The following is a 27,829-nucleotide window of genomic DNA, read 5'->3' as shown; positions in this document are numbered from 1 at the left end:
TCCCTTCTATTCTCCTCTTCCTCCTTTCTTTCGCTCCCTCCCTCCCTCCCTCCTCTTCCCACTGATGATGATCCCTAGTTGGGTCATGAAACGTCTGCAAGAAAACCAGCCAAGCTCAGAGGGCACCAAGGACCCCACAGTCCTCCTCCTCCTCCTCCTCCTCCCCCCTCCTCCACCACCACTTCCTCTTCTCAGAAAATCCAATTCCCTTCTAGCACTGATGATGTTACCTAGTTAGGTCATAAAATGTCTGCAAGAAAACCAGCCAAGGTCAGAGAGCACCAAGGACCCCACAATCATCATAATCCTCCTCCTCTTCCTCCTCCTCCTCCTCCTCCTCCTCCTCTCAGAAAACCCCAACTCCCTTCTAGCACTGATGATGTTACCTAGTTAGGTCATAAAACGTCCACAAGAAAACCACCAAGCTCAGAGAGCACCATGGGCCCCAGAGTATCTTCGGCACTAAAATCCTGTCCTTCTGTCTTTCTTGGACTGTTTTGTCTAAAGAGCACCCATGAAGAAAAGTTCTTACAAAGAGAGATTTGGGGGGGGGGCTCTTGAAATGCACGCTGCTGCATGGGGCTGAGGGTGCGGGGGGCAGAGGAGGGCTTAGCTTTTCCTTCTTAGTTTAGAGAGTTATTTTTTAATATTATTTTTCATTATACAATTTTCTTTGTTATATATAAAATTTCCATATCCACCATGGCAGCGTCCTGACTGGGTATAATCTCTTTTAAACAGAAATAATAACTCAGATACATAAAGTAATAGCTATCACTATTATTCTTGTCAGGGATTTTACCAGAGAAATCTAGTAAAGAAAATGTATATTTAATTGTCCGTGTCATAACTGCAGCTCGAATTGTATTTGCACAAAATTGGAAAATGGAAAAAAAATTCCCTCAGAGGGAGAGGTAATTAAAAAAAAAATTAAACTGTGCAGAAACGAACAGATTAACGTTGGCAATGAAAGAGAAGGAAGGATCAGAGTATTATAAGAGATGGGGATGTTTTTATCACTGGATGGAAAATGAATATAGACAAAAAGAAACGGAAAATTGAGGAATTTGAAAAAAACCGTAGAATTATAGGAGGGGAGTTGAATTAAAAGGCAATTGAAATGTAAAGGTAAGATAAAATAGATTTAAAATGATGCAACTGTTAAATATGATGACACAAAGATTATACCCAGATGACACACTGTTAAGATTAATGACGCAAGAGTGGATATGGAAAAATAAAAAGTTTTCAGAAACTATTATTCATCATAACCTTCACATGTCCCTTATTAAACATTTAGGTTTAGAGAGTTATTTTGTGAGGTTATTTTCTTCCCTGACCATCCCAGTGTGGAAAGGACAAGAGAAAGCTCCTTGGTCAAATATCTGAGGGGACATTCAATAGCAGTAGACTTATATACCGCTTCATAGGGCTTCCAGCCCTCTCTAAGCGGTTTACAGAGAGTCAGCATATTGCCCCCAACAATCTGGGTCCTCATTTTACCCACCTCGGAAGGATGGAAGGCTGAGTCAACCCTGAGCCAGTGGGATTTGAACCGCTGAACTGCTGATCTAGCAGTAGCCTGCAGTGCTGCATTTAACCACTGCGCCACCTTGGCTCTTCCCATTCAGGAATGGCAAAGACGACGACAAGGAAAAAGGTGGAAAAGGACCCTCACCTCCCGCCGCAGTTTAATTAGGGGTTCCAGCAGGGCCCCCACGTAAGAGATGGAAGTATCCGGAATGTCCAAGTGCCTGGAAAGAAAAGAAAAGAAAAGAAAGAAGACCAACCAGCATTATAAATAGCTCTTCTTCAAAGTCAGTTTGCTGTCAAGGTTCCAAATAGCATCCAAAAGTAAATCAGAGTCCGAGGCAAAATATTGCTTAAAGTTCCAATTTATGAAGAGAGCCATGTTGGCCCATCTGGGAAAACCCGAATCTGAAAGCTTCCCAGTTTCCCCCACCCAGTTGAAAATTCAAGATCTTTCCCCCCACATCCACAAGTCCATTTCATGGTCCAATCTCCCACTGTCGTGCTGGCAGCTTCCACCCATCCAGTTCCGGTCAGGTGCAGAGGTGCAGAGACAAAAGATGACCTTGGTTTTCTGGAAAGAATGTTGTTATGGCTACATAGCATCTAACTCCATACAATCCCTCCTCCCATTTTCCCACCATAGAAAATGCAGAATAGAAAGTGTGGCAAGTCAAAGAGCCAAAACAGGGCATGCTGTACCCCTCCTCGCCCTCTCCCCGCATGCAGCCCGCCCCCCTACGCATGCGCAACAGAGACCCTAAAATCAGCTGGTAGATGGGAGGCGTGCGCACCTGCACCGTGACTGAGCTGGGCCAACAGCTCGTGTGCCCGCAGAGAGTGCCATACAAGGGAGTTGGGTGTGTGGGGATGAGAATGGGAGGAAAAAGACTGTGGGGTCTTGGTGTTCTCTGAGCTTGGTGGTTTTCTTGCAGACGTTTCATGACCTAACTAGGTAACATCATCAGTGCTAGAAGGGAGTGAAGTTTATGGAGAATGAGGGAGGGAGGGAGAGAAAGGAGGAAGAGGAGAATGGAAGGGAGGAGGAGGAGGAGGAAGACTGTGGGATCCTTGATGCTCTCTGAGCTTGGATGGTTTTCTTGCAGACGTTTCATGACCTAACTAGGTAACATCATCAGTGCTAGGAAGGGAGTGAAATTTATGGAGGATGAGGGAGGGAGGGAGGGAGGGAGAGAAAGGAGGAAGAGGAGAATAGAAGTGGGGGGGGAGGAGGAAGACTGTGGGATCCTTGATGCTCTCTGAGCTTGGTTGGTTTCTGGCAGATGTTTCATGACCCAACTAGGTAACATCATCAGTGCTAGAAGGGAGTGAAGTTTATGGAGGATGAGGGAGGGAGGGAGGGAGGGAGGGAGAGAAAGGAGGAAGAGGAGAATAGAAGGGAGGAGGAGGAGGAGGAAGACTGTGGGATCCTTGATGCTCTCTGAGCTTGGATGGTTTTCTTGCAGACGTTTCATGACCTAACTAGGTAACATCATCAGTGCTAGAAGGGAGTGAAATTTATGGAGGATGAGGGAGGGAGGGAGGGAGGGAGAGAAAGGAGGAAGAGGAGAATAGAAGTGGGGGGGGAGGAGGAAGACTGTGGGATCCTTGATGCTCTCTGAGCTTGGTTGGTTTCTGGCAGATGTTTCATGACCCAACTAGGTAACATCATCAGTGCTAGAAGGGAGTGAAGTTTATGGAGGATGAGGGAGGGAGGGAGGGAGGGAGGGAGAGAAAGGAGGAAGAGGAGAATAGAAGGGAGGAGGAGGAGGAGGAAGACTGTGGGATCCTTGATGCTCTCTGAGCTTGGATGGTTTTCTTGCAGACATTTCATGACCTAACTAGGTAACATCATCAGTGCTAGAAGGGAGTGAAGTTTATGGAGGATGAGGGAGGGAGGGAGGGAGGGAGAGAAAGGAGGAAGAGGAGAATAGAAGTGGGGGGGGGAGGAGGAAGACTGTGGGATCCTTGATGCTCTCTGAGCTTGGTTGGTTTCTGGCAGATGTTTCATGACCCAACTAGGTAACATCATCAGTGCTAGAAGGGAGTGAAGTTTATGGAGGATGAGGGAGGGAGGGAGGGAGGGAGGGAGAGAAAGGAGGAAGAGGAGAATAGAAGGGAGGAGGAGGAGGAGGAAGACTGTGGGATCCTTGATGCTCTCTGAGCTTGGATGGTTTTCTTGCAGACGTTTCATGACCCAACTAGGTAACATCATCAGTGCTAGAAGGGAGTGAAGTTTATGGAGGATGAGGAAGGGAGGGAGGGAGAGAAAGGAGGAAGAGGAGAATAGAAGGGAGGAGGAGGAGGAGGAAGACTGTGGGATCCTTGATGCTCTCTGAGCTTGGATGGTTTTCTTGCAGACGTTTCATGACCTAACTAGGTAACATCATCAGTGCTAGAAGGGAGTGAAGTTTATGCAGGATGAGGAAGGGAGGGAGGGAGAGAAAGGAGGAAGAGGAGAATAGAAGGGAGGAGGAGGAGGAGGAAGACTGTGGGATCCTTGATGCTCTCTGAGCTTGGATGGTTTTCTTGCAGACGTTTCATGACCTAACTAGGTAACATCATCAGTGCTAGAAGGGAGTGAAGTTTATGGAGGATGAGGGAGGGAGGGAGGGAGGGAGGGAGAGAAAGGAGGAAGAGGAGAATAGAAGTGGGGGGGGGAGGAGGAAGACTGTGGGATCCTTGATGCTCTCTGAGCTTGGATGGTTTCTGGCAGATGTTTCATGACCCAACTAGGTAACATCATCAGTGCTAGAAGGGAGTGGGATTTTCTGAGAGGAGGAAGTGAAGAAGGAAAGAGGAGGAGGAAGAGGAAGACTATGAGGTTTCTGGTGCTTTCTGAGCTTGGTGCTGGGGGGGGGGGGGTGTTTGCTTGACACAGTGATATTATGAAACATCTGCAAGAAAGCAAGCAAGCTCAGGGAACACCAAGGACCCCCTCAGATTTCCAAATGCCCGGAATTAAAAGTGAGAATCAAGATGTTCATGACAAGATAAGTCTCCCGTCGTTCCATCTTCATGTTCTCTTACACGGAAGGATTATCTTACTCGACTCACAGTTTCAAAATATGACGTATGATTTGCTCCGGAATAAGACGTTTCTGGCAGAGATTTGCAGCGTCCCACAAAACGGCCTCGCAGATGGCACCATCTTGGAAACGCCTCAACTCCGACCGCTCGCCCCAAAATTGCCGAAACTCCATGGCCTAAAGGAAGAGACATGAGATTTTTTCCCCCCCAACCCTTTTCGATGTATTATCCTTCAACAACTCTAAGGCACTTCGAGTGTTTTAACAATCAAGAGACTCTACGGGCACTGTAGCAGAATAAGAGAGTGGGAAGGGACCTTGGAGGTCTTCTAGTCCAACCCCTGCTCAAGCAGGAGACCCTGTATCATGAGACAAATGGCTCTCCAGTCTCTTCTTAAAAACCTCCAGTGATGGAGCACCCACAACTTCTGGTGGCAAGCGGTTCCACGGGTTAACTGTCCTCGCTGTTAGGAAATTTCTCCTTAATTCCAGTTAGCTCCTCTCCTGGATTAGTTTCAATCCGTTGTTTCATGTCCTGCCTTCAGGTGCTTTGGAGAACAGGCTGACCCCCCCCCCCCTTCTTTGTGGCAACCCCTCAAATATTGGAATACCGTTATCCTGTCACCCCTGGTTCTTCTTTTCATTAAGGTAGACACACCAAGTGACTGTCACGCCTAAAGCAAAACTAGAACTCACCTTCTCTTGCTGATTGCTAAAGGCTGGACTAGAACTCACAATCTCCTGGTTTCTAGGCCAGCACCTGAACCCCTGCAGCAAACTGGCTCCCTAAACAGAGAGGGACTGATTCCAATATTCTTTGGAAGAGTCTAACCACTCTCCGAGAGCTGTACACAACGAAGTTTCATTTTAATGTATGCCAGTCTACAAATAAAGTTATTGTATTTTACCGTACTGTATTGTATTTTCCTCTTCTCTTCTTGTTACTCCATTCTATTCTATATTTCTATTGTATTCCATTCCATATTTCTATTCTATTCTATTCCTTATTTCTATTCTATTCCATTCCATATTTCTATTCTATTCCTTATTTCTATTCTATTCCATTCCATATTTCTATTCTATATTTCTATTCTAGTCTATTCTATTTATTCCTATATTCCATTCCATTCCATATTTCTATTCTATTCCTTATTTCTATTCTATTCCTTATTTCTATTCTATTCCTTATTCCTATATTCTATTCCATTCCATATTTCTATTCTATATTTCTATTTTATTCCTTATTTCTATTCTATTCCATATTTCTATTCTATTCTATTCCTTATTTCTATTCTATTCCATTCCATTCCATATTTCTATTCTATTCCTTATTTCTATTCTATTCCATTCCATATTTCTATTCTATATTTCTATTCTATTCTATTTATTCCTATATTCCATTCCATTCCATATTTCTATTCTATTCCTTATTTCTATTCCATTCCATTCCATATTTCTATTCTATTCTATTTATTCCTATATTCCATTCCATTCCATATTTCTATTCTATTCCATATTTCTATTCTATTCCTTATTTCTATTCTATTCTTTATTCCTATATTCTATTCCATATTTCTATTCTATATTTCTATTCTATTCCTTATTTCTATTCTATTCCATTCCATATTTCTATTCTATATTTTTATTCTACTCTATATATTCCTATATTCCATTCCATTCCATATTTCTATTCTATTCCATATTTCTATTCTATATTTCTATTCTATTTCTATTTATTCCTATATTCCATTCCATATTTCTATTCTATTCCTTATTTCTATTCTATTCTATTCCTTATTTCTATTCTATTCTATTCCATTCCATATTTCTATTCTATATTTCTATTCTATTCTTTACTCCTATATTCTATTCCATTCCATTCCATATTTCCTATTCTATTCTATTCTATTCTATTCTATTCTATTCTATATTTCTGTTCTGCTCTATTCAACACATGCTGTCCAATAAAGCCGGGATTATTTGCTTTGGGTCCTGCATTTGATTCCACAACATTTTCTGAATTAGACGGATGTGTATGTCCAGTGGACTGGGCACCGTCTTCTTCACGAGGTGTCCTCTAACGTGGTGGGCTATGAAAACCAAAATTATTGTGTCAGATCTTGCATCGGCTGAAGATGTTGATCCAGAGACAGTAAATCAGCAGCCTAACCTGGTTCTCACCTCATCTTGATCTGCTTCTGGTCCTCGCTCCAAAACACTGTTTGCAAAGTCGAGATTTAGCAACAGTCCGAAGGATAAGGAACCGACGTCTTTGTGCTTTGGGGGGTCCACATGAATCGACCACTGGAAGAAAATACAGCAGAAGAAAAATTAGTGAAGCCAGCTAGGAAACACCAACAGCCACCTGCCATCTTTAGGCTGGAGGGTAAACATACGAAGGACCATTGCAGGAACTGGGTATTAATGAAAGAAGGACTAGTGGGGGACATGATAGCAGTTTTCCAATATCTCAGGGGTTGCCCCAAAGAAGAGGGAGTCAAGCTATCCTCCAAAGCACCTGAGGGCAGAACAAGAAGCAATGGGTGAAAAGAGTAAGGTTCTACATTTAGGCAAGAAAAACGAAATGCACAGGTACAGTATAGGTGGTACCTTGCTCAACATTAGTAACTGTGAGGGGGATCTTGGAGTCCTAGTGGACAACCATTTAAATAGGAGCCAGCCGTGTGCAGCAGCTGCCAAAAAAGCCAACACAGTTCTAGGCTGCATCAACAGAGGGAGAGAATCAAGATCACGTTAAGTGTTGATACCACTTTATAAGGCCTTGGTAAGGCCACACTTGGAATACGGCATTCAGTTTTGATTGCCACGATGTAGAAAAGATGCGGAGACTCTAGAAAGAGTGCAGAGAAGAGCAACAAAGAGGATTAGGGGACTGGAGACTAAAACATATGAAGAACGGTTGCAGGAACTGGGCATGTCTCGTTTAATGAAAAGAAGGACTAAGGGAGACATGATAGCAGTGAACCAATATCTCAGGGGTTGCCACAAAGAAGACAGAGTCAAGCTATTCTCCAAGGCACCTGAGTGTAGAACAAGAAGCAATGGGTGGAAACTAATCAAGGAGAGAAGCAACCTAGAACTGGTCAACTCTGCCGCACGTAATTTACGGTTCACCGGTGACCCTCTTTTCCCTCTCCCCAGGGACCCTGACATAGGTCTTATTTTTGGAGAAACACAAGGACCCCACCCAGTTGAAAGTTCAAGATCTTGCCCCCACACCCACAAGTCCATCACATGGTCCAATCTTCCACTGCCACGAAGACAGACTCCAGTTCTGGCCAGGTGCAGAGACAAAGATGACCTTGAGTTTCTAGGAAGAATGTTGTTATGACTACATATCACCCAACTCTGTATAATCCCCCCTCCCATTTCCCCACAACAGAAAATGCATAGCAGAATAATAGAAAGTGTGGCAGGCCAAAAGATCCAAAAGAAAAGAGGGCCGCAGGCCTGACAGACAGTTCCTTAAGTGGGTCAATCCTGGGTACTGGGTTCTTTCAGCAAGAAAAGAAAATAAGTTTTTAGTAAAAGTTACCGGTTGTGTCTGAGGCAATTGATGAGCCAGGAGCGTCAACCGCCGGCCCAGTCCACGCTCCAGCAAGCTGAGGAAGAACGGGAGAACGGCGGCCACGTAATTCCCACCACGGTCCATCAACGCGTTGAGCAGCTGCATCTTCTTGCAAGCCGTCTGGAGTTTGAAGATGTGACGGAGGCTGAAGGACAGGAGGAGACACGTGAGTGACACGCCAGAAGTTTCTCAGAGGGGAAACAGACCAGGGGCTTTGAAGAAAGAGGGCTCACAAGGAAGGAACTTAAAAATTCGTGTTAAGCGAAGTATTTTTATGGATTATAGATATTATACCTAGATTTTTATCTGTAGACCTTGTAGCCTTCCAGAAGTCTAAAGACTTCAACTCCCAGAATCCCCAGGTGTTATTTTAATCACAGATTTTTTTTCTTTCTCTATCATTTATCTTCACCTATCTACCTACTTATCTATATCTACCTCGCTTTTATCTCTCTCCCTATCTACCTACCTCTCTTCCTATCTACCTACCTTTCATCTTTCTTTCTCTTTTTTTATCTATACATTCATCCATCCATCTCTAACTTCCTACCTACAAATCTTTCATCTGTCCGTCTGTCTGTCTATCCATCTATCCTCTAAAAACACAAACACACACCTCTATATCTACCTACCTACCTATCTCTATCCTCTACCCTATCTCTCTACCTACCTACGTATCTATCTAATCTATATCTCTATCTTTCTATCTATCTATCTATCTATCTATCTATCTATCTATCTATCTAATCTATCTCTTTATCTACCCTATCTATCTATCTCTCTAATCTTTCAGTATTAGCTCCGACCCTTTGGAACGATCTCCCCGTGGAGATTCGCACCCTCACCACCGTCCAGACCTTCCGCACAGCCCTTAAGATCTGGCTATCCCGTCAGGCCTGGGGATAAAGATTCTAATCCGCCCCACCCGAACGTTGAATGAAAGTTGTGTTTTATTGTTGTTGTTTTTTATTCACGTACTGTCTTATGTTTTATCTTGCACACCCCCTCCCATGAATTGTAAGCCGCCCTGAGTCCCCCCAGGGAAAAGGGCGGCCTATAAATAATAAATAAAATCTAAATCTAAATCTAAAATCTAATCTATATCTCTTTATCTATCTAATCTTTCTATCTATCTAATCTATATCTTTATCTAATCTCTATTTATCTATCTATTATCTATCTAATCTACATCTCTTCATCTAATCTCTCTCTATCTAATCTATCTTTATCTAATCTTTATCTCTATCTATCTATCCTATATCTCTTTATCTAATATATCTCTCTATCTAATCTATATCTCTTTATCTAATCTTTCTCTAATCTATCTTTCTATTTAAACTGTATCTCTTTATCTAATCTATCTTTCTATCTAATCTATGTCTCTATCTAATCTCTCTCTATCTAATCTATATCTTTATCTAATCTCTATCTATCTAATCTCTATCTCATCTATCTATTTATCTAATCTTTATCTATATTTATCTCTTATCTAATCTATTGATCTATCTAATATCTATCTATCTATCATTCAATTAGTCTATGCCTTCTTTCCCCACCTTTCAAACCCTGCAAGCCCTTCAAAAGCTTTTCCCCAACAGCGTGGACTAGAAACTTAGGTTTTGTTTTCTGTAAGTGGTGGCAGGATCCGGACCAAGCCCTTTTTTAACCCACTCCTGCCTTGATAACAACCGGAAGCCCTCCTTGACTCCCTTCCTCCCTCCATGCCAGCCACCCATCCTTCTGAAAGCAACAACCTACTGGAACACGTGATCAAAGGTCCGGAGCAGAGGCTTCTGGGTCATGAAGAGCAGCTGAAACCCATCCACCGTTTTGTCGTCCAGAATCTCCATCGAATGCCTGGCTTCAAACTGGACCTAAGGAAGAAAAGGACCTCGCACCCGGTGCCAAAAGGGTTCGCCATCCACTTCCCCCCAACGAAATGTTAGCCAAAATGTTTCCTGGGTTATCTCCACTGTGTTGGAAATGTGGAAGAAGGGATGGCGCATTTTACCATATTTGGTGGTCTTGTACTGAGGCCACGAAATACTGGAGAAGGATTCGAAAATGGCTAAAAGAGGTTACCGGGGCAAGTATGGAATGGAAACCCGAGAATTTCTTACTAAGGCATAAAACCAGAAAACATGAGTAAATCTATATGGCATTTGAGCCTACATATAATTGTGGCCGCAAGAATAACCTATGCGCAATTTTGGAACTCTACTACCATACCATCGGAAGACACCATAATTAAAAAGATTTATGGATGTGCAGAAATGGACAGAATGACGGGTTGGCTGAGAGACAAAGGAGAAATGGAACATTATCTTAGCTGGAACCCATGGTATATGTGGGCGACAAGGAGAACGGCAGGGACTTAAAACGGGGAAAGTTAAATAGCAGTTGTTAACAATGGGAACTAAAAGTTAATATGGGAACTAAAAGTGAACACCTGTCCTCCGCGAGCTGCACTGGCTACCTATTGGTCTCTGGATGCAATTCAAGGTGTTGGTTATTACCTTTAAAGCCCTACATGGCTTAGGGCCAGCGTACCTTCGAGACCGCCTACTGCCACACACCTCCCAGCGGCCGGTAAGATCCCACAGATTGGGCCTCCTTCAGATGCCGTCAGCCAGACAGTGTCAGCTTGTGGGCCCCCGGAGGAGAGCCTTCTCTGTGGCTGCTCCGACTCTTTGGAATCAGCTACCCCCAGAGATCCGGACCTTGCCCACTCTCATGGCCTTTAGGAAAGCTATAAAAACCTGGCTGTTCCGGCAGGCCTGGGGCTGTTGGTCTCATTGTTGAGGTCCAGCCCCGATTAGAATGAATGTATGTGGTGTTGTGATTTTAAACTTTCTCTTTTTTTCTCTCTCTCTTTTTTGTAAGCCGCCCGAGTCCTTCCGGATTGGGCGGCATATAAATTTTATAAATAAATAAATGGGTATTGTAATAGATCCCTGAACTTTGTAACGAGAAGATGCTGCTTAGAGACTAAACAATGAGGAAGAAAATAAAAAAGTTGGGCTGTGAATGACTGTCACTGCGGGGGGGGGGGGAGAGAGGGGGTTGTATGTTTAAAGTTGTATTTGCATTTGTATGTCTTATTCTTAAAAAAAATGTATAACCAATAAAGATTATTTAAAAGGAAAAAAAAATAGCAATAGCAATAGCAGTTAGACTTATATACCGCTTCATAGGGCTTTCAGCCCTCTCTAAGTGGTTTACAGAGTCAGCATATCGCCCCCAACAACAATCCGTGTCCTCATCACTGGCATACAGGGATCTGGCTCCGTGGCTTGACATTTTCCTTCTCTGAAGGCATCTGAAGGTCTTGGGCTGCCATCAGAGGTCGTATTCAACCGGTTCGGACTGGTTGAAACAAACCGGCAGTGGCAACCTTACAGGGGGCCGTCCAGGGTCTCTGCCGTCCTATTTAACCACATTTTCTAAGCCCCGTGCGTGCATGCAAGCCACGCGCACGACCAAAGCACATGCGTGGAAGGCCGCGCACACTCACGAAGCACCAGCATCTGGGCACCTGCACAGCGAACCAGGGTAAGCGTATTTGTTAAAGCCGCCTCCGGCTGCCATCCTTTGGAAGCAGGCTAGCTGGCTCTGGCTTTCCAGGGTCAGCTGGGGCAACTCAAAGAGACACCACCACCCCTGGCCCAGGGATGGCTAAACTTGTCTTGGCGTGGCGAAAGCGCACATCTACCCACACCCATAATGCAATGAATGCGCAACACCTCCCCCATGCGCCCCACCCACCCCCTGTGCATGTTTGTGTGACCACCCCCCCGCACGGCCCTCATCCATGCACTCACAGCCCCACCCCCTCTGGCTCGTTTTGGGTTAGCAGGCCTTCATGAAGCCTCCTGGGACCAAAAATGGGGCACGGGGAGGGGGGGAACCACGCACAACCCTCCGTGCCCCGCACACATACACTTGTGTCTCGCGCATGCACCACACGCCCCCGGGCATGTATAGTAGAAACCCGAAAATCAGCTGGCAGGCAGGAGGTTGTGCGCACATGTGCGGTGCTGAGCTGGGGCGCCAGCTCGCAGGTCCTCAGACGAGGCTCCGTGATGGTGCCATAGGAATAGACATAAGACTTGGGTTCAAATCCCCACTCAGCAAGGGAAGCTACCTTCCCTTTTCCTCTTCTCCCGAGCCCACCTCAAAGGGCTAATGAAGACATTCCACTGTTGTTCTCTATAGGTAGTCCTCAACTTACAACTGTTCCTTTTAGTGACCATTCAGTTACCACGGCCCTGGGGGGGAAATGACCGTTGTCTTACCTGAACGGTCCTTCTATGGGTGCAGCGAAGGGAATCCAATCATGGGTTAACTTAGCCTTCTAGCCTTGAGACTGAGTATGCAAATATCAAAGTTACGCCTCCTCTGACTGGACTTCCGCTTCCTCTCCAGTTCTTATTACGAAGTCCACCGAAGAAGCATTATGTCAATCCTCAACAAGCCGCAAGTCATCCGGCACTACGGAGTCAAGTCCAGTCAGTAACTAGTCACAGTCAAATGGAGCCCTGACCAGCCGAAGCCGCGGGCGGGTTTGGATTCCCTTCGCAGCACCCATAGAAGGACCGTTCAGGTAAGACAACGGTCATTCTCCTGTGTGCTGCTCCGGGAATCCAATCATGGGATATATCAAAGCAATGAACTCCCAGGGCGGGAGCTAGGCTGGTCAGGCTCCTCCGCAGACGGAAGGACCCTTTGCAACACTCTCCGCCCAAAGGACGCCTCGGCCGAGGCGAAGACATCAATCTTGTAGTGGCGAATAAAAGGCGAGGGGGATGCCCAAGTGGCCGCCCTGCAAATCTCTTCCACGGACGCTTGCGTCGCCCAGGCCGCTGTGGTGGCCGCACTCCTGGTGGAATGAGGAGTGATTCGCCTTGGAACCGGTCTGGAGTGGGTGTCATACGCCAACGCAATGCAAGCTTTCAACCATCGGCCGATGGTGTGGGAGGACACCTTCTGTCCCATTGAAGATGGCTGGAAGGAGACGAACAGGGCCTCCGATCTTCGGAACGACGCCGTGCGCTTCACATAGCGACGAAGAGCCCTGCGCACATCCAGATGGTGCCACTGACGTTCCCGCGGATGAGACGGGTGAGGACAAAAGTCCGGCAGGACAAGTTCTTGAGTTCTGTGAAACAATGAATTTATCTTTGGAAGAAAAGGTCGGATCCAAACGAAGCACTACCTTGTTCGGGTGGAAGATGCAAAGATCCGCACGAACCGAAAGGGCTGCTAGCTCCGACACCCTCCTGGCCGATGTTATGGCCACCAGGAAAGCCGTCTTGAGTGTCAGCAAGCGGAGGCTGATGGAGTGTAGAGGCTCAAAGGGGGCAGCTGTAAGGGCCCTGAGAACCAAGGTCAAATCCCACGTGGGATAACGATGTACCGTCGGCGGTCGTAAGTTGGAAGCACCCTTAAGGAAGGTTCGAACTCGCAAGTGCTGGGATAAGGAGCGGCCTTGGCCACCCCCGACCACCGTTGACAAGGCTGTGACCTGACGGCGAAGTGTGTTGGGTGCCAACCCCTTGTTGAGGCCGGACTGCAAGAAATCCAGAACCTGGGGCACCGAGGCCTTGATGGGATCGACCCCGGTGCGTCGGCACCAGCGGCAGAAGGCCTGCCAGGTAGCTTCGTAAATACGGGTAGTCGACGGGCGACGGGCCGCCTGAATTGTAGAGATGACTTCGTCTGAATAGTGGAGGGCCGCTAGCATCTCCCGCTCACGTGCCACACGGCTAACTGCAACAGCTGAGGGCCCGGGTGCCGGAGAGCCCATGGTGGAGCTGAATCTTGTCGTCCGGGATCCTCCAAGGACGCGAAACGGACAGATGGACGAGGTCTGCGTACCAGGGACGTCTGGGCCACATTGGAGCGACCAGCAGCACTTCCGCCTGTTCTGTCAATATCTTCTGAATGACCGACGGAAGGATCGGGAGAGGAGGAAAGGCATATAGAAGGCCGGCCGGCCAACGGCTGCGTAGAGCGTCTACCCCCTCCGCCCCCGGAGCCTGGTATCGGGAGTAAAACCGGGGAAGTTGTGCGTTGCGCGGGTGAGCGAACAGATCCACCTCGGGCAGGCCGAAGCGGCGAGAGAGCTCCTGGAAGAGAATGGGGTGGAGCTGCCACTCCCCCTGATCCACAGTCGCTCTGCTCAGCCAGTCCGCCTGAGTGTTGGCTTCGCCCGAGATGTGCTCCGCCCGAATCGATGAGAGTCTGGGCTCCGCCCATGGAACAACCTTTCCGCTTCCAGCATCAGAGCTCTGGACTGCGTTCCCCCTTGGCGGTTGATGTGAGCCTTGGAGGCCACATTGTCGGTCAGGATTAACACATGGTGATGAGATACAATGTCCCGAAATTCCAGGAGAGCCAGACGGATGGCCCGCAACTCCAGCCAGTTTATGCTGTTCGCCAGCTCCTGATCCGACCATCGACCTTGGGCCACCTTGTCCAGGGCATGGGCCCCCCATCCGAATAAGCTGGCGTCCGTTGTAACTTGAACGCGGTCCGGCTCCTTGAATGGACATCCCTGAGGAGCCTGGACGACATCCACCAATGCAGGGACCGCCTGGCCTTGCCCGGGAGCTGCACCTTGATGTGGGAATGACTGGTATGCGCTCTTTGGAAGGGCAGCAGGAACCACTGGAGAGGACGCGCATGGAACCTGGCCCAGGGCACCACGCTGATGCAGGAGATCATCTTCCCTAGCAGTTTGGAAAGCGACAGCAGCGGTACTCGCCGATGGGATAGCGCATGATGCGCTAGGCGGTATATGCTCTGCCTCCTTTCCGGGGACAGGAAAACCTCGCACGACATCGAGTTGATGGTGGTTCCCAGATGAAGGAGGGACGTGGTTGGGCGCAGGTGGCTCTTTGGGCAGATTGAGGACAAAGCCATGGTCCCGCAACGCGTCCATCGTGACCTGTAGGTCTCGGAGGGCCTGATCTCGAGAGGACGACAGCACCAACACGTCGTCCAAATAACAATTGATGCGTATTGGAATTGAGCGAAGGGAGGCTGCCAATACTGCCAGAAGCTTGGTGAACGTGCGCGGGGCCGAGGAGAGGCCGAATGGCAAGGCCCGGTATTGATAATGACGGCCGTTGAAGTGAAACCGCAGGAACTTCCGATGTGCCGGATGAATGGGCACATGGAGGTACGCTTCTTTGATGTCTATGGAAGTCATCATGTCGCCTTGGCGGATGGAAGCCAATATGCTCTTTAGAGAGTGCATTTTGAATTTTTGGTATTTGATATACTGATTGAGCTGTTTCAAATCTAGGATTGCCCTCCATCCCCCGGAGTTCTTTGGTACTAGGAACAAGATGGAATAAAACCCTAGGCCTCCCTGCCCTTTGGGAACTTGCTCTATGGCCCTGATGGTGAGAAGATGAGATATCTCGGTGTCCATAAGGCGCCGCTTTGACGGGCACCTGGGCACAGGGCACCTGATGAACCTCCTCGGGGGGATGGATAGAAATTCTAGCGTGAGACCCAAACTCACTACTTGAAGGGCCCAGGCGTCTGACGTGAGCTCCGCCCACCGGTGGGCGAAGGCCAAGAGACGTCCTCCTATGGGCCCTACCTCCTGCGAGTCAGCGGTATCTGCGAAAGGATCGGTTGCCCGCTCCTCGGAATGACCGTCTACTCTGCGCCTGACTCTGCTGGCGCCCCCTGTCTCTGGCCCCGGCTCGGTCCTGGCCACGGTCCTGTGCCTGGGAGAACCCCCTGGTATAGTTGGGGACATAGGGGCAGAGGTAAACCCCGAGTCCCCAGACCGAAAGGGCTGCCGTCTACCATAAGGCTGTGGCCTTCTGGCCACACGGGCACTTGTGGAGGGAAGCACCCTACGTCTGTCCCGAGTCTCAATGAGAATTGGATCCAGCACTGAACCAAACAAGGCCCCGCCCTTAAAGGGCGTGGATGCTAGACGCCACTTGGATTTGATATCAGCTTGCCAGTGGCGGAGCCAGAGCAAACGGCGAGAGGCCACATTGGAAGCCACGGCTCGGGAAGCAAACTTCGCCGCGCTAAGGGTGGCATCAGCAGAAAACTCTAGGGCCGCTATCAGTTTGGTGACATCTTGATGGAGGCGCAGTTCCTCCGGATCCAGCCTTTCCTGTAGCTGTCTCAGCCAAACTAAAGAAGTCCTATTAAAGAAGGAAGCTGCAGTGGCTGATCGCAAGGCCCACGCTGCTGCCTGATGAGTCTTGCGAAGGACCGATTCGGCCTTGCGGTCCTCGGCCTTCAATCCTTCCGAAATTTCAGAAGGAATTAATGCCGGTGAAGCAAGAGCCGCTATGGGAGCATCCACTGTGGGAAACTGCAGGAGGGCCTCCAACTCTGGGGAAGATGTGAAAAGCTTCCTATCACCAGACCCAGGGGCTTTAACCGCGGTCGGCTCATCCCACTGCTTTTGGATTAAATCAAGAAAAGCTTGGGAGATGGGATAAAATCCTGCAGAGCCACCTGCTCAGCAAAGAGCCGCTCGGTGGCATCCAGGCCCACAGCAGCACTTTCTGCAGAAATTGCCTCCCCCATGTGGGTGGTAGTCTTGGCCTTATATAGCAGGGATTTGAAAAGAGTGTGCCTGAAAAGCCCAGGGGGCGGAGGCAGGTCCACAGGAAGGCCCTCGTCACCAGAGAGTTCCCTATCCTGGATTTCACCTTCCTCCACTAAAGGAGACTGTGCGCTAAACACAGAGTGTAAAGGGGAAGGAGGATCAGTTTGCAGAATGGAAGAATCCCCTTGTACTGCTTGGGGAGCCAGGCCTGAGTAGGCCAGAGTAGGCCTGGAGACCTGGGATCTACGTGCTAATTCCGCATCCACCCCTCTGGAAATAGCCTCTGAGATCATGCTGTAGAATTCAGCAGAAAGGCCCAAATCCTGGCCCTCCAGAGGCCTGAGGCCTGCAGCTGTGGGGGGTGAACGTGGCAGAGGGCCCAGCGCGTGGAGGTGAACGAAGAGAAGCCCCACTAGCCTCCGAAATAATTGGGGGAGAACGAGGCCCGAAAGCCCCTACCTCGGGAATAGGGCCCTGGGGAAGCTGAATATCAGGAGACCAACCTGCTCAACAACCCTCACCGAGACACAGGCTGCTGAACCAAAACCGGAGGGGAAGAAATGGGAGCCCCAGATGCCTTGGGGGGAACTTTGGCCTTGTCCTTGCGCTTGTGCGACTTATCCCGAACAGTAGATGAGGCTCGAGGCCTACTAGTAGAGGCCCTGGTCGCGGCCCTGCTGGGCCCAGGGCTGGCCCCTCCCTCGCCAGGGGAACGGGGCTCAGAAACTGGCCGGACAGTACCTTGCAATTGATCAGCCATGATATGAGTTTGAAAGAGCTCAATCAGCGAGACAAAGGAATGCAATTGAAAGCACTTCGCCAAGAACGCCACGTGGAAGCAGAGACTAAGAGAAGCGACCTCCTCCCTGAGTCAGCAAACTCGAGTGAGGGAAAAGGGAGGGGCGGAAGCAGTGCGCAGACTCAAGCGCGCGAACAAAATCTGCCTTCTCATCCCAGGCGTTAGAGCGCATGCGTGAAAAGCGCTTCCAAATAAGGTCACCGGCTTCAAAGGCGCGAAATTCAAAGGAACCGCAAGGGAAATTCCCAACAGCCGATCCGTGTAATCCTCCGGCAGCCGCTCCAGCGAGGGCACAAAGGAGGGAGGCGGGGAAGGGGGGGAAGACCCGCTCCGACAAGCCAAAGCCTCGGATCTGACCGCGCCCGCGGGCGGGTGCTATCCGGCAGGGGTGGCAGCGCTGGGAGACTCAGCTTCCTTGCGCGCTGATGATAAGGGAGGGCAGGCGGAGAAGCCCCACTCCAGCTGCAGCGATCCGATATCCCTTAAGGGAAATAGCGAGGGAGGAATCTGCTGACAGCAATCTGCCGCTTTACCTCCAATCCAGCAAGAAATCCACAGTGAAAAACCAAGTAATTTCATCCTTAACCTAGAAATATTAGCAATTAATCAAGAGAGCGTTGAAAATAAGTCTCGTAGGCTTGACTGAGTAATAAGGACTGGAGAGGAAGCGGAAGTCCAGTCAGAGGAGGCGTAACTTTGATATTTGCATACTCAGTCTCAAGGCTAGAAGGCTAAGTTAACCCATGATTGGATTCCCGGAGCAGCACACAGGAGAAAGTGGCCTTTTCACACTTTATGACCGTTGCAGCACATTTGGTCCCACGGTCAAAATTCAGACGCTCAGCAACTGGCCTCATACTTATGACGGTGGCTATCTTCCAAGGTCATGTCATCCTCCTTTTCTGACCTTCGGACAATCAAAGTCCACGGGGAAGCCAGGTTCACTTAACAACCATGTGGCTCACTTAACAACTGCAGTGATTCAAAGAAGAATGATAGGGGAAAGCAGGGAGATATATAAAAAGAAGAAAAAAGGGAATCTTAAGAATAGGAGATAGAAGGAGAAAAGGAAAGCTGAAGAAAAACAGAATATCAAAGAGAGCAAGAGATGAGATGAGAGAAAACGGTTAGGAAAGGAGGAAAATGAAAAAGAGAGATATTGGTAGAAAATGAAATATATGGATACTGTTGATGACAAATAGCTAAATAGAATATTATTGTTAAGTGTGGATAACCAAGTTAGCGAAATGCTTGTTATATTAAAATGAAATTTGATGATAAATGCTACATACAAAAACTAGAAATAACAGCTGGAAAATGAAATGATAAAGATGATATATTATTTATGGAAGGGCGGAAAAACAATTACCGTATTTTTCAGAGTATAAGACGCACCGGAGTATAAGACACACCAAGGTTTTGAAGAGGCAAATCAAATAAAAAAAGTTGTGCACTCTGCAGACCTCCCAAAAATGGCACGTTTTTCACAAAAACGGGCCTGTTTTGTTTTTTTTAAAGGGCTTGAATAGCCTATTGGAGCCTTGCAGAGTGCTCCTGGGGTATAGGGGTCCCAAAATCGAGCAAAAAATGGCCCATTTTTCGCAAAAACAGGCCCGTTTTTTGGTCAAAAAAAGGGCATGCAGCCTCTTTTTTTGAGGGAAAAAGCTGTGTCTTATCCTCCGAAAAATACGATATGTTTATTTGTTAAGAAAAATTAAAATATAAGATGGTAATTTGAAAAGGGAATGTGGGTCCAAAATTAGAAATGATGAGATGTAAAATTAATTATGTATAAGAGAAAACTCTGTAAAGAGGCTTTGAAGTTTGCAACAAAAAAATAAATAAAAAAGTATGGGGAAAAAAAACTGCAGTGATTCACCTAACAATGGTGGCAAGAAAGGTCATAAAACGGGGGAAACTGCCTCGCTTAGTAACAGAAATTTTGGACTCAGCTGTGGTTGTAAGTCAAGGACTACCAGTCCAGTTCAGCTTCTAATGTGATCCAATTTCCCAATCTGAACAGATTCTTTCAATACTTTTTGAAACTCCTCCTCCTACTTAGCAGCTGCTATCTCCTCCTGGTAACCTACTCCAGGAGTAACTTCACTCCTCCCCTCTTTACCTGCTTGTAAGTGTTGGCAGTCATATCCGCACACAGGTTCACCAGTCCAGAAGAATCTAAAACACCACTTGAAACGCCTGGTGGAACTCCGTCAGGGAAGGCTAAGAGGAAAATCAAATTGCAAAGATTGTAAACAGAGGGAGAGAATCAAGATCACGTGAAGGGTTAATACCACTTTATGAGGCCTTGGTAAGGCCACACTTGGAATATTTGCATTCAGTTTTGGTCACCACGATGTAGAAAAGATGTGGAGACTCTAGAAAGAGTGCAGAGAAGAGCAACAAAGAGGATTAGGGGACTAAAACATATGAAGAACAGTTGCAGAAATTGGGTATTTCTAGTTTAATGAAAACAAGGAATAGGGGAGACATGATAGCAATCTCCCAATATCTCAGGGGCTGCCCCAAAGAAGAGGGAGTCAAACTATTCTCCCAGGCACATGGGGGTAGAACAAGAAGCAATGGGTGGAAACTAACCAAGGAGAGAAGCAACTTAGAACTAAGGAGAAATGTCCCAACAGTTAGAACAATTAACCAGTGGAACAACTTGCCTCCAGAAGTTGTGAATACTCCAACACTGGAAGTTTTAAAGAAGAGATTGGATAACCATTTGTCTGAAGTGGTGTAGTTCCTGCAACCGTTCTTCATATGTTTTAGCCTCCAGTCCCCTAATCCTCTTTGTTGCTCTTCTCTGCACTCTTTCTAGAGTCTCCACATCTTTTCTACATAATCAACATTTTTTATGTTTACATAATAAGCTTAAAATGTTACCCTCCCCCTCCATCTTTATCAGTAAATAATTCAAACGCCTCTCTTACCAGACCAGGTTCTCTGTCTTTTGAGAGACTGATTCCAGATGTTGTCAGGTCTGTCGTAGCTGGGAAGGAAGTGGAAAAAGAGAATCCATCACTTTGGACAGGAGTTTCCCCATCTTATATCCTTACACAGGGTAGTTCTCGACTTATGTCCACAACCGAGCCCAAAAGTGAAAGGATGGTATAAAAAGAGTAGGAAGTGACAAGCAGTTCTTGACTTATAACAAATGCCTTTTGCTAAGCGAGAGCTTTGTCCTGTCTTATGACTTTCCTTGCCCCCGTTAAGTGAATCCCTTCAATTGCTCATTTAGTCAGAGGCTCGTTCAGTGAATCCGGCTCCCCTTGTCAGAAGGTCACAAAAGGAGGACCACAAGACCCTGGGAGGCTGTGGCGACCGTCATAAGTAGGAGTCAGTGGCCAGGAATTGGATTTTGATCATGTGACCATGGGGATGCTTCAAACTGTGACAAATGTGGGAAAACGGTCACAAGTCACTTTTTCCAGTGTTGTTGTAACTTTGAACAGTCACTAAATGAACTATTGTATCCGACAAGCCATTGGACTTCAAGTTCCACGTGTCACAGGCGTGGAGGAATGATGGGAATTGGAGTCCCATGCATCTGATCCAACCCAGTGAGAGGCACTCCCTATGGTGGAAGAATTTAAATCTTGAAAGATCTCTTTACACCCAGGTTTACTTGGATGTACTTAAGTGTTCTGACCCCCTCCTCCGTCCAGTAACGAATGCCAGGACAAGCTTAACTGGAATGTACTTTAATAGCAAGAAACCAAAACCTCGGTGGCTGAAAGCCAAGCATAACAAACAGATAAGGACCTTGGCAGCAACTCAGACAAACCTTGGCAGCAATCCAGCCTGCCAAGCTAGTTACAAAAGTTCTCCAACTTTTAGTCAATGCGTTGTCTTCTGCAAAAGGGGCGTGTGCACAAGCAGTCTTTTTTATAGTCTGGAGAGGAGCCTAATGACCACCAGCTGAGTGCAATTACCTCCTGTAACTGTGCAACTGTGCCTGACGCCTAGTAGCTCTTCGGTGCCAGGCATCCAGGAACAACTCACTACTGGCTTCCGGATCACTCTCCCTTGTCTCCCCGTCACTGGTCCAAGACTCAGGCGCCTTCTGGTGGCCAACCAGCCTCTCTGCGCCCTGCTCGGAGTCGGAACCCTGTCCAGGGTCCTCCACATCCTCCAGAGCCGACTCAGAGGGCCCCTCGCTGTCGGAGTCTGGTGGCAGCTCCAACAGCTCCTGCTGGGCCACAACACTTAAGTATAGGTTTATACCCTTGGTTATAAAGAATCACTGGAGGGTGAGGTCCATGAAGCGGAAACCCAGTCAATGTTCCCTCTAATTTTTTTTCAGTGTGAGCGGAAAAGTATAGTGTTTGAGCGGCACATTTTCATGCCTGAGCACCTGAATTTTTTCACATATGTCACCTAAGACAACAACAAAATCAGTGTTATTTGAAACTCAAAGTTATGTTTATTCAAGGTACCCGCTTAATTAAAAGTGTTATATAATATCAGTATCACTTAACAACGGTCCTGCTTAGCAACCAAAATGTTGGCTCAGAAACTCTGGCATTGAAGCACGCAAGTCTTAAAGCTGTCAAGTTACAAGACCTTTGCACCCCTAACCCTTTAGGAAAAAAAACCCCAGGGGTCTTCAAACCTGACAGCTTTAAGCCTTGCTGACTTCAACTCCCAGAATTCCTCCTCCAGTCATGTTGCAGCAACATCATCTGGGTGGATCTGCTCCATCTTCGGTTTTTTTCACAGGAGGCAGGGCTGCTGCTGAAGATGCCAACGAGCCCCCACCGCCACTAGAATATGCATTTGTTTAGCATGACATAGAATAGTCTTTCAACCAGAAGTATGGAATAAAAGAGAGACTGATAAATATTAAAAAAAATAAAACCAAAAAGCAGCTATTTATTTGAGTTCTAGATAAACATTTAGTTCAGATTTAATAGTGTTTCAGAGATGTGGCTGTCAGCTATTTGTGTATGTATGTTATTATTATGGAAGGTTAGATGAGATTTCACCAATATTATTCACCCCTGATTAATGCATTCATTCTAATAATCGAGTGACTCTGAATTACAAATCTATGTATGAAGAATCTGGGTTAAGTTTTGGATTGGAAATTTGGGGAACATGAAAGTTTATGCATAATTTTTGTAATTTTTTCATTGGGTCTTAATAATGATTTTATTCATTTGGGATTTTTTTCATAGGCTTAACACAGCTGTAATTTTGTCATTAGGAGCAATGTAACATTGGCCACTAATGTATTGTATACAGGTTGCCTTAGAAGGTAACACCTTTTGTATAGTAGGAACTTAAGATAGGCAGACTTCATACAGATAAACAATTGAGAAATATTGTTCTTTTTAAAAAGCAGTGTTAATTGCTGCACCTTTCTCATATTAAGTATATTAGCTCAAGTTCATGTTAGGAAAAACTTTCAGTCTTAAAGATTTGGTGAGGAGAAATTCAAAAATTATTTTAAAGAATTTAAATTCAATTTGAGGCTACCTCTGCTTTCGCTCTCCCTCCCTCAGTTGTGCAGCAGCGGCAGCGGCAGCTCTCAGCCTATGGCGGAAGCGTCACGCAGGCTGTGGAAGGAGGAGGAGGAGGAGAAGGGAACCAAAGAGAGGCTTTTACCAGGTCTGCGCCCCACAGCCAGGACCGTCCTTGCGCCTCAAGCCGCGTTTCTTCCTGCAAAGCCCTTCGGGCAACCCGAAAGTTCCGCTTGACGCCAGAAGGGCTTTGCAGGAAGAAACGTGGCTTGAGGCGCAAAGACGGTCCTGGCTGTGGGGCGCAGACTCGGCAAAAGCCTCTCTTTGGTTCCCTCCTCCTCCCCCTCCTTCCACAGCCTGCGTGACGCTGCCGCCGTAGGCTGAGAGCTGCCACTGAAACAAGTTTGGGGAGGTCCTTTGCGGGCGGCCAGTTCTAGCCGCCTGCAAAGGACTTCCCCACGTTTGCTTTGAAAGAAATCTCTGCGCGGCAGTTAGAAACCTCTGCGCGGGGGTTTCTTGCCATGTGCGCGGCCGCGCAGCCGCGCACCTTAGAGGGAACAGTGAACCCAGTGACAAGAGATTTGTGGATTTGGGCCTGGGGGCTGCTTAATTGCGGCATTCTTATTGGATGGACTGTAGGATAATCTACAGCTATTTCCAAGTGCAAATCGTAAGGGCCACCGTGGTTTTTAAAAGTACTTTAAAAAAGACTTGCAAGTACCTTTATTTTCTAAACTAAGGTAAGGTAAGGAGGGAAGGAAGGGAAAGATATCAGTGGGTGGGTGGGAGGGAGGGAGGAAGGAAAACTGAGGGAGGAAAGGAAGACAGAAAAAAGGGAGGAAGGAAGGAAAAAGGAAGGCATCAAGAAGATGGATGAATGAGGAGGGAGGGAGGGAGGAAGGAAGGAAAAGAGAGGGAGGAAAGGAAGACAGAAAAAAGGAATGAAGGAAGAAAGAAGGGAGGAAAGAAAAGTGAAAGAGGAAAAGAAGATAGAAAAAAGGAAGGAAGGAAGGAAGGAAAGAAAAGTGAGGGAGGAAAGGAAGACAGAAAAAGGAAGGAAGAAAGAAGGAAGGGAGGAAAGAAAAGTGAGGGAAGAAAGGAAGACAGAAAAAAGGAAAGAAGGAAGAAAGAAGGAAAGAAAAGTGAGGGAGGAAAGGAAGACAGAAAAAAGGAAGACAGAAAAAAGGAAGGAAGGAAAGAAAAGTGATGGAGAAAAGGAAGGAAGAAAAAAAGAAGGAAGGAAGAAGGAAGGAAGGAAAGAAAAGTGAGGGAAGAAAGGAAGACAGAAAAAAGGAAGGAAGGAAAGAAAAGTGATGGAGGAAAGGAAGACAGAAAGAAGGAAGGAAGGAAGGAAGGAAGGAAAGAAAAGTGAGGGAGGAAAGGAAGACAGAAAAAAGGAATGAAGGAAGAAAGAAGGGAGGAAAGAAAAGTGAGGGAGGAAAAGAAGACAGAAAAAAGGAAGGAAGGAAGGAAGAAGGAAGGAAAGAAAAGTGAGGGAGGAAAGGAAGACAGAAAAAAGGAAGGAAGGAAGAAAAGAAGGAAGGAAGGAAAGAAAAGTGAGGGAAGAAAGGAAGACAGAAAAAAGGAAGGAAGGAAAGAAAAGTGATGGAGGAAAGGAAGAAAAAAAGAAGGAAGATAGCTCAGAGAAGGGCTGGAGAGAGGGAGGAGAAGGGAGGGAGGAGAAGGGAGTAATGCCAGGTGCAACCTTTGTGCAACTTACCCAAGAAGTGGAGAGCGTTTCGCAGCACTTGGTAGGCGCTCATCATCTTGCTGATCCTGTGAGTGGCCAGGAGGTGTCCGACCAGCATGGAGACCATGAAGCCATTAAAGCATCCCAGACCCTGGAAATGGTGAAGGAAGTGAAAAGTTAACACAAACACACCCTTCTTCCTTCCTTTCCTTCTTTTTCCTCCCTTGCTCTTTTCCCATCTTCTCTTCTTTTTCCTTTGTCTTTCTCCTTTCTCCTTTCCTGTCCCTTCTTACAGGCTCAAATGCAAAAGGGGAAAACATTTATTTTTTCTTTTGTTTTCAGTTTGTTTTGCTAGTTCTCTGCCAGTGAAAACAGAGTTCGGGGGGGGGGGGGGTTTGGGGATTGTGTATGTGTTTGTTCACTGGCAGAAGACTGCAGGAGGTGGTCGCGGCCAAAAACGGGGCGCAGGGGGGGCCATGTGTACCCCCACCTCACCCCGAGCTCCATTTTCGCTGCCAGAGGCACCGGTCCTTTGCTGTTTCCAGGCCGACCTGCAGACCAGATCTAAGCAGCGGGGCTGCCGCCGGCCGAATCGGGCCCGTGGACCTTGAGGTGGCCCGCCAGCCCGTGGCACAACAAAACCGCGAAGCCCTTATCCGCGGAGACATAAGCACATCACTAAAGCCGCGACGTCATCACCGCGCATCATCACCGCCGCGACAGCAGCACGGCAACAGAAGGGCGCTTTAAAACGGCGCCGCGGCAGAAAGCCGATTTCAATTAAGGTAAGGGTTAGGATTAGGTTTAGGGGTTTGTTTTAGGGTTTGTTTTAGGGTTAGGTTTAGGGTACTGAGTGCTTGGGAATGCGCGGATTTGCCCTCCGCGATTATGTCATCGCGGTAGGGTCGTTTTTCCTTAGCGCTTCGAACGGCGCGAATTAGTCTTCGTGCTTATGTCTCCGCGGATAAGGGCTTCGCGGATTTGTGGTGGAACCCCGCCAGCCAGGTCTAACCCATTCAAAGGGTATATCTCCCCCACCAACTATAATGGCAAGTGGAAACAAAGAGTCCTCCAGGATTGGGCGGGCCTATAAATCGATTTAATAAATAAATAAATTTAATTAATAAATAAAGATATGTACCGTATTTTTCGGAGTAGAACACGCACCTTTTTTCCCCCCCAAAAAAGAGGCTGAAAATCTGGGTGCGTCTTATGCACTGAATACAGCATTTTTTTGCCTCCCAAAGCCCCGCCCCCTTCGCAAAAATGGCCGTGCATAGCCTTTAGGAGGCTTTCAGAGAGCTCCTGGGGGCTGGGGAGGGCAGAAATGAGCAAAAAATGGGCCTTTTTTTGCTCAATTTTGCCCCCCGCCCCCCAAGACCCCAGGAGCACTCTATAAGCCTCCTTACAGGCTATCCATGCCATTTTTTTTTTTTTTGACAAAAAATGAGCCTGTTTTTGATTTGATTTTGATTGATTTGATTTTATTTGTCTTGTATGCCGCCCACTCCCGAAGGACTCCGGGCGGCTCACAATAGACAAGGGAAGGGGAATAAATAGACAAAGACAACATTTTAAAAACACAACATTCACAATTTCCGTGGGGCTGGATATTTCACAGGTCCCCCGGCCAGCTGGAGCAACCAGGACTTGGTGGCTTTGCGGAAGGCCGGGAGGGTAGTAAGGGTCCGGATCTCGACAGGGAGATCATTCCAGAGGGCTGGAGCTGCAACAGAGAAGGCTCTCCCCCGGGGAGTCGCCAGCCGACATTGGCTGGCAGATGGAATCCGGAGGAGACCTAACCTGTGAGATCTAATCGGTCTGAGGGAGGTAATCGGCAGGAGGCGGTCTTTCAGGTAAAAATGCAAAAAATGGGCATTTTTTTTGCTCGTTTTGGGTGGGGCACCCCCCCCCCAGGAGCACTCTACGAGCTTCCTAAGGGTTATTCAATGCCCTTTTGGGGGGGGGGGGAAATTGGGCCCGTTTTTGGGAGGTTTGCAGAGTGCAAAAACTTTTTTTTATTTAAATTTGCCTCTTCAAAACCTTGGTGCGTCTAATACTCCGAAAAATATGGCAGCTGCCAGTTTCCTCTATGACAGGAACCACCAAAGAGCTCCTTGTGCTCTGAGCAATTTCAACCAGTCAGCCAGTTTACCTGAGAAAGCTCTCGCTGGCGGAGCCAAACTTTGAGGAGGGCCACCCCGTCTTGGAAGCCCCGGAAGGCGCTGGCTGCCTCGGAGAGGTAGAGCAGGTTGGTCTCCATCACCAGGTCCCACAAAATGGAGTTGTTGTAATGGGGGGTGGGGGGCTCAGCGACTCCTGGAACGAAGCAAAGAGGTTGAGGACCATCTCACCTGGATGCAAAGGACAAAGGATGCTTCAGACAGACTTCCTGTCTAGCTGGAGCAACTAGCAAGAGCATGGAAACCGGTTACTAATCAAGGAGAGTAGCAACCTGGAGCTAAGAAAAAAAAATCCTTGACAGTGAGAAAAATTAATCAGTGGAACAACTTGCCACCAGAAGTTGTAGGTGCTCCAACACTAGAAGTTTTTAAGAAGAGATTGGACAACCATTTGTCTGCAATGGTGTAGGGTTTCCTGCCTGAGCAGGGGGTTGGACTAGAAGACCTCCAAGGTCCCTTCCCACTCTGTTACTCTGTTCTATCTTAGGGTGTCCTCAAATAAGTCACTTTGAGGACTGCGCTGTCAACTTCAGACTCTGGACATCGTAAATAAAGGCAAGGTTCCCCTCGCACATATGCACTAGTAGTTCCCGACTCTAGAGGGCGGTGCTCATCTCCATTTCAAAGCTGAAGAGCCAGCGCTGTCCGAAGACATCTCCATGGTCATGTGGCCGGCATGACTAAATGCCAAAGGTGGTCCCTATTTTTCTACTTGCATTTTTCACATGCTTTTGAACTGCTAGGTTGGCAGAAGCTGGGGCAAGTCATGGGAGCTCACTCCATTGCACGGCGCTAGGGATTCGAACCGCTGAACTGCCGACCTTTCTGACTGACAAGCTCAGCATCTTAGCCACTGAGCCACCGTGTACCAGTTTTTGGGTAGCTTTGCTGGCTGAGGAACTGAGAGTTGAAGTCCGTTGGGAGTATACTCCTAGTGTTGGGTAGGCA

The 27,829-nt window shown here is 47.4% G+C and overlaps 1 protein-coding gene across 1 annotated transcript in view; it reads right to left on the bottom strand.

The window, feature by feature from the left end:
• NOL6 (nucleolar protein 6) overlaps positions 1-27,829 on the bottom strand; it is a gene marked incomplete in the record, with an annotated part of 95,865 nt that overhangs the window by 55,885 nt on the left and 12,151 nt on the right. The window contains 10 exon segments of the mRNA XM_087715314.1: positions 1,679-1,754; positions 4,588-4,736; positions 6,741-6,863; positions 8,116-8,293; positions 9,907-10,022; positions 19,660-19,718; positions 19,721-19,760; positions 20,477-20,535; positions 24,729-24,849; positions 26,854-27,017. Coding sequence (XP_087571440.1) covers positions 1,679-1,754; positions 4,588-4,736; positions 6,741-6,863; positions 8,116-8,293; positions 9,907-10,022; positions 19,660-19,718; positions 19,721-19,760; positions 20,477-20,535; positions 24,729-24,849; positions 26,854-27,017 — 1,085 coding nt within the window.

The sequence above is a fragment of the Thamnophis sirtalis genome, unplaced genomic scaffold, assembly GCF_051295495.1.
Source record: "Thamnophis sirtalis isolate CommonGarterSnake01/CBP01778 unplaced genomic scaffold, rThaSir2_p1.2 scaffold_5, whole genome shotgun sequence".
NCBI classification, from domain to species: Eukaryota; Metazoa; Chordata; class Lepidosauria; order Squamata; family Natricidae; genus Thamnophis; species Thamnophis sirtalis.
Note: the sequence above shows the minus strand (reverse complement) of the source record. Positions and strands in the feature narration are given on the sequence as shown.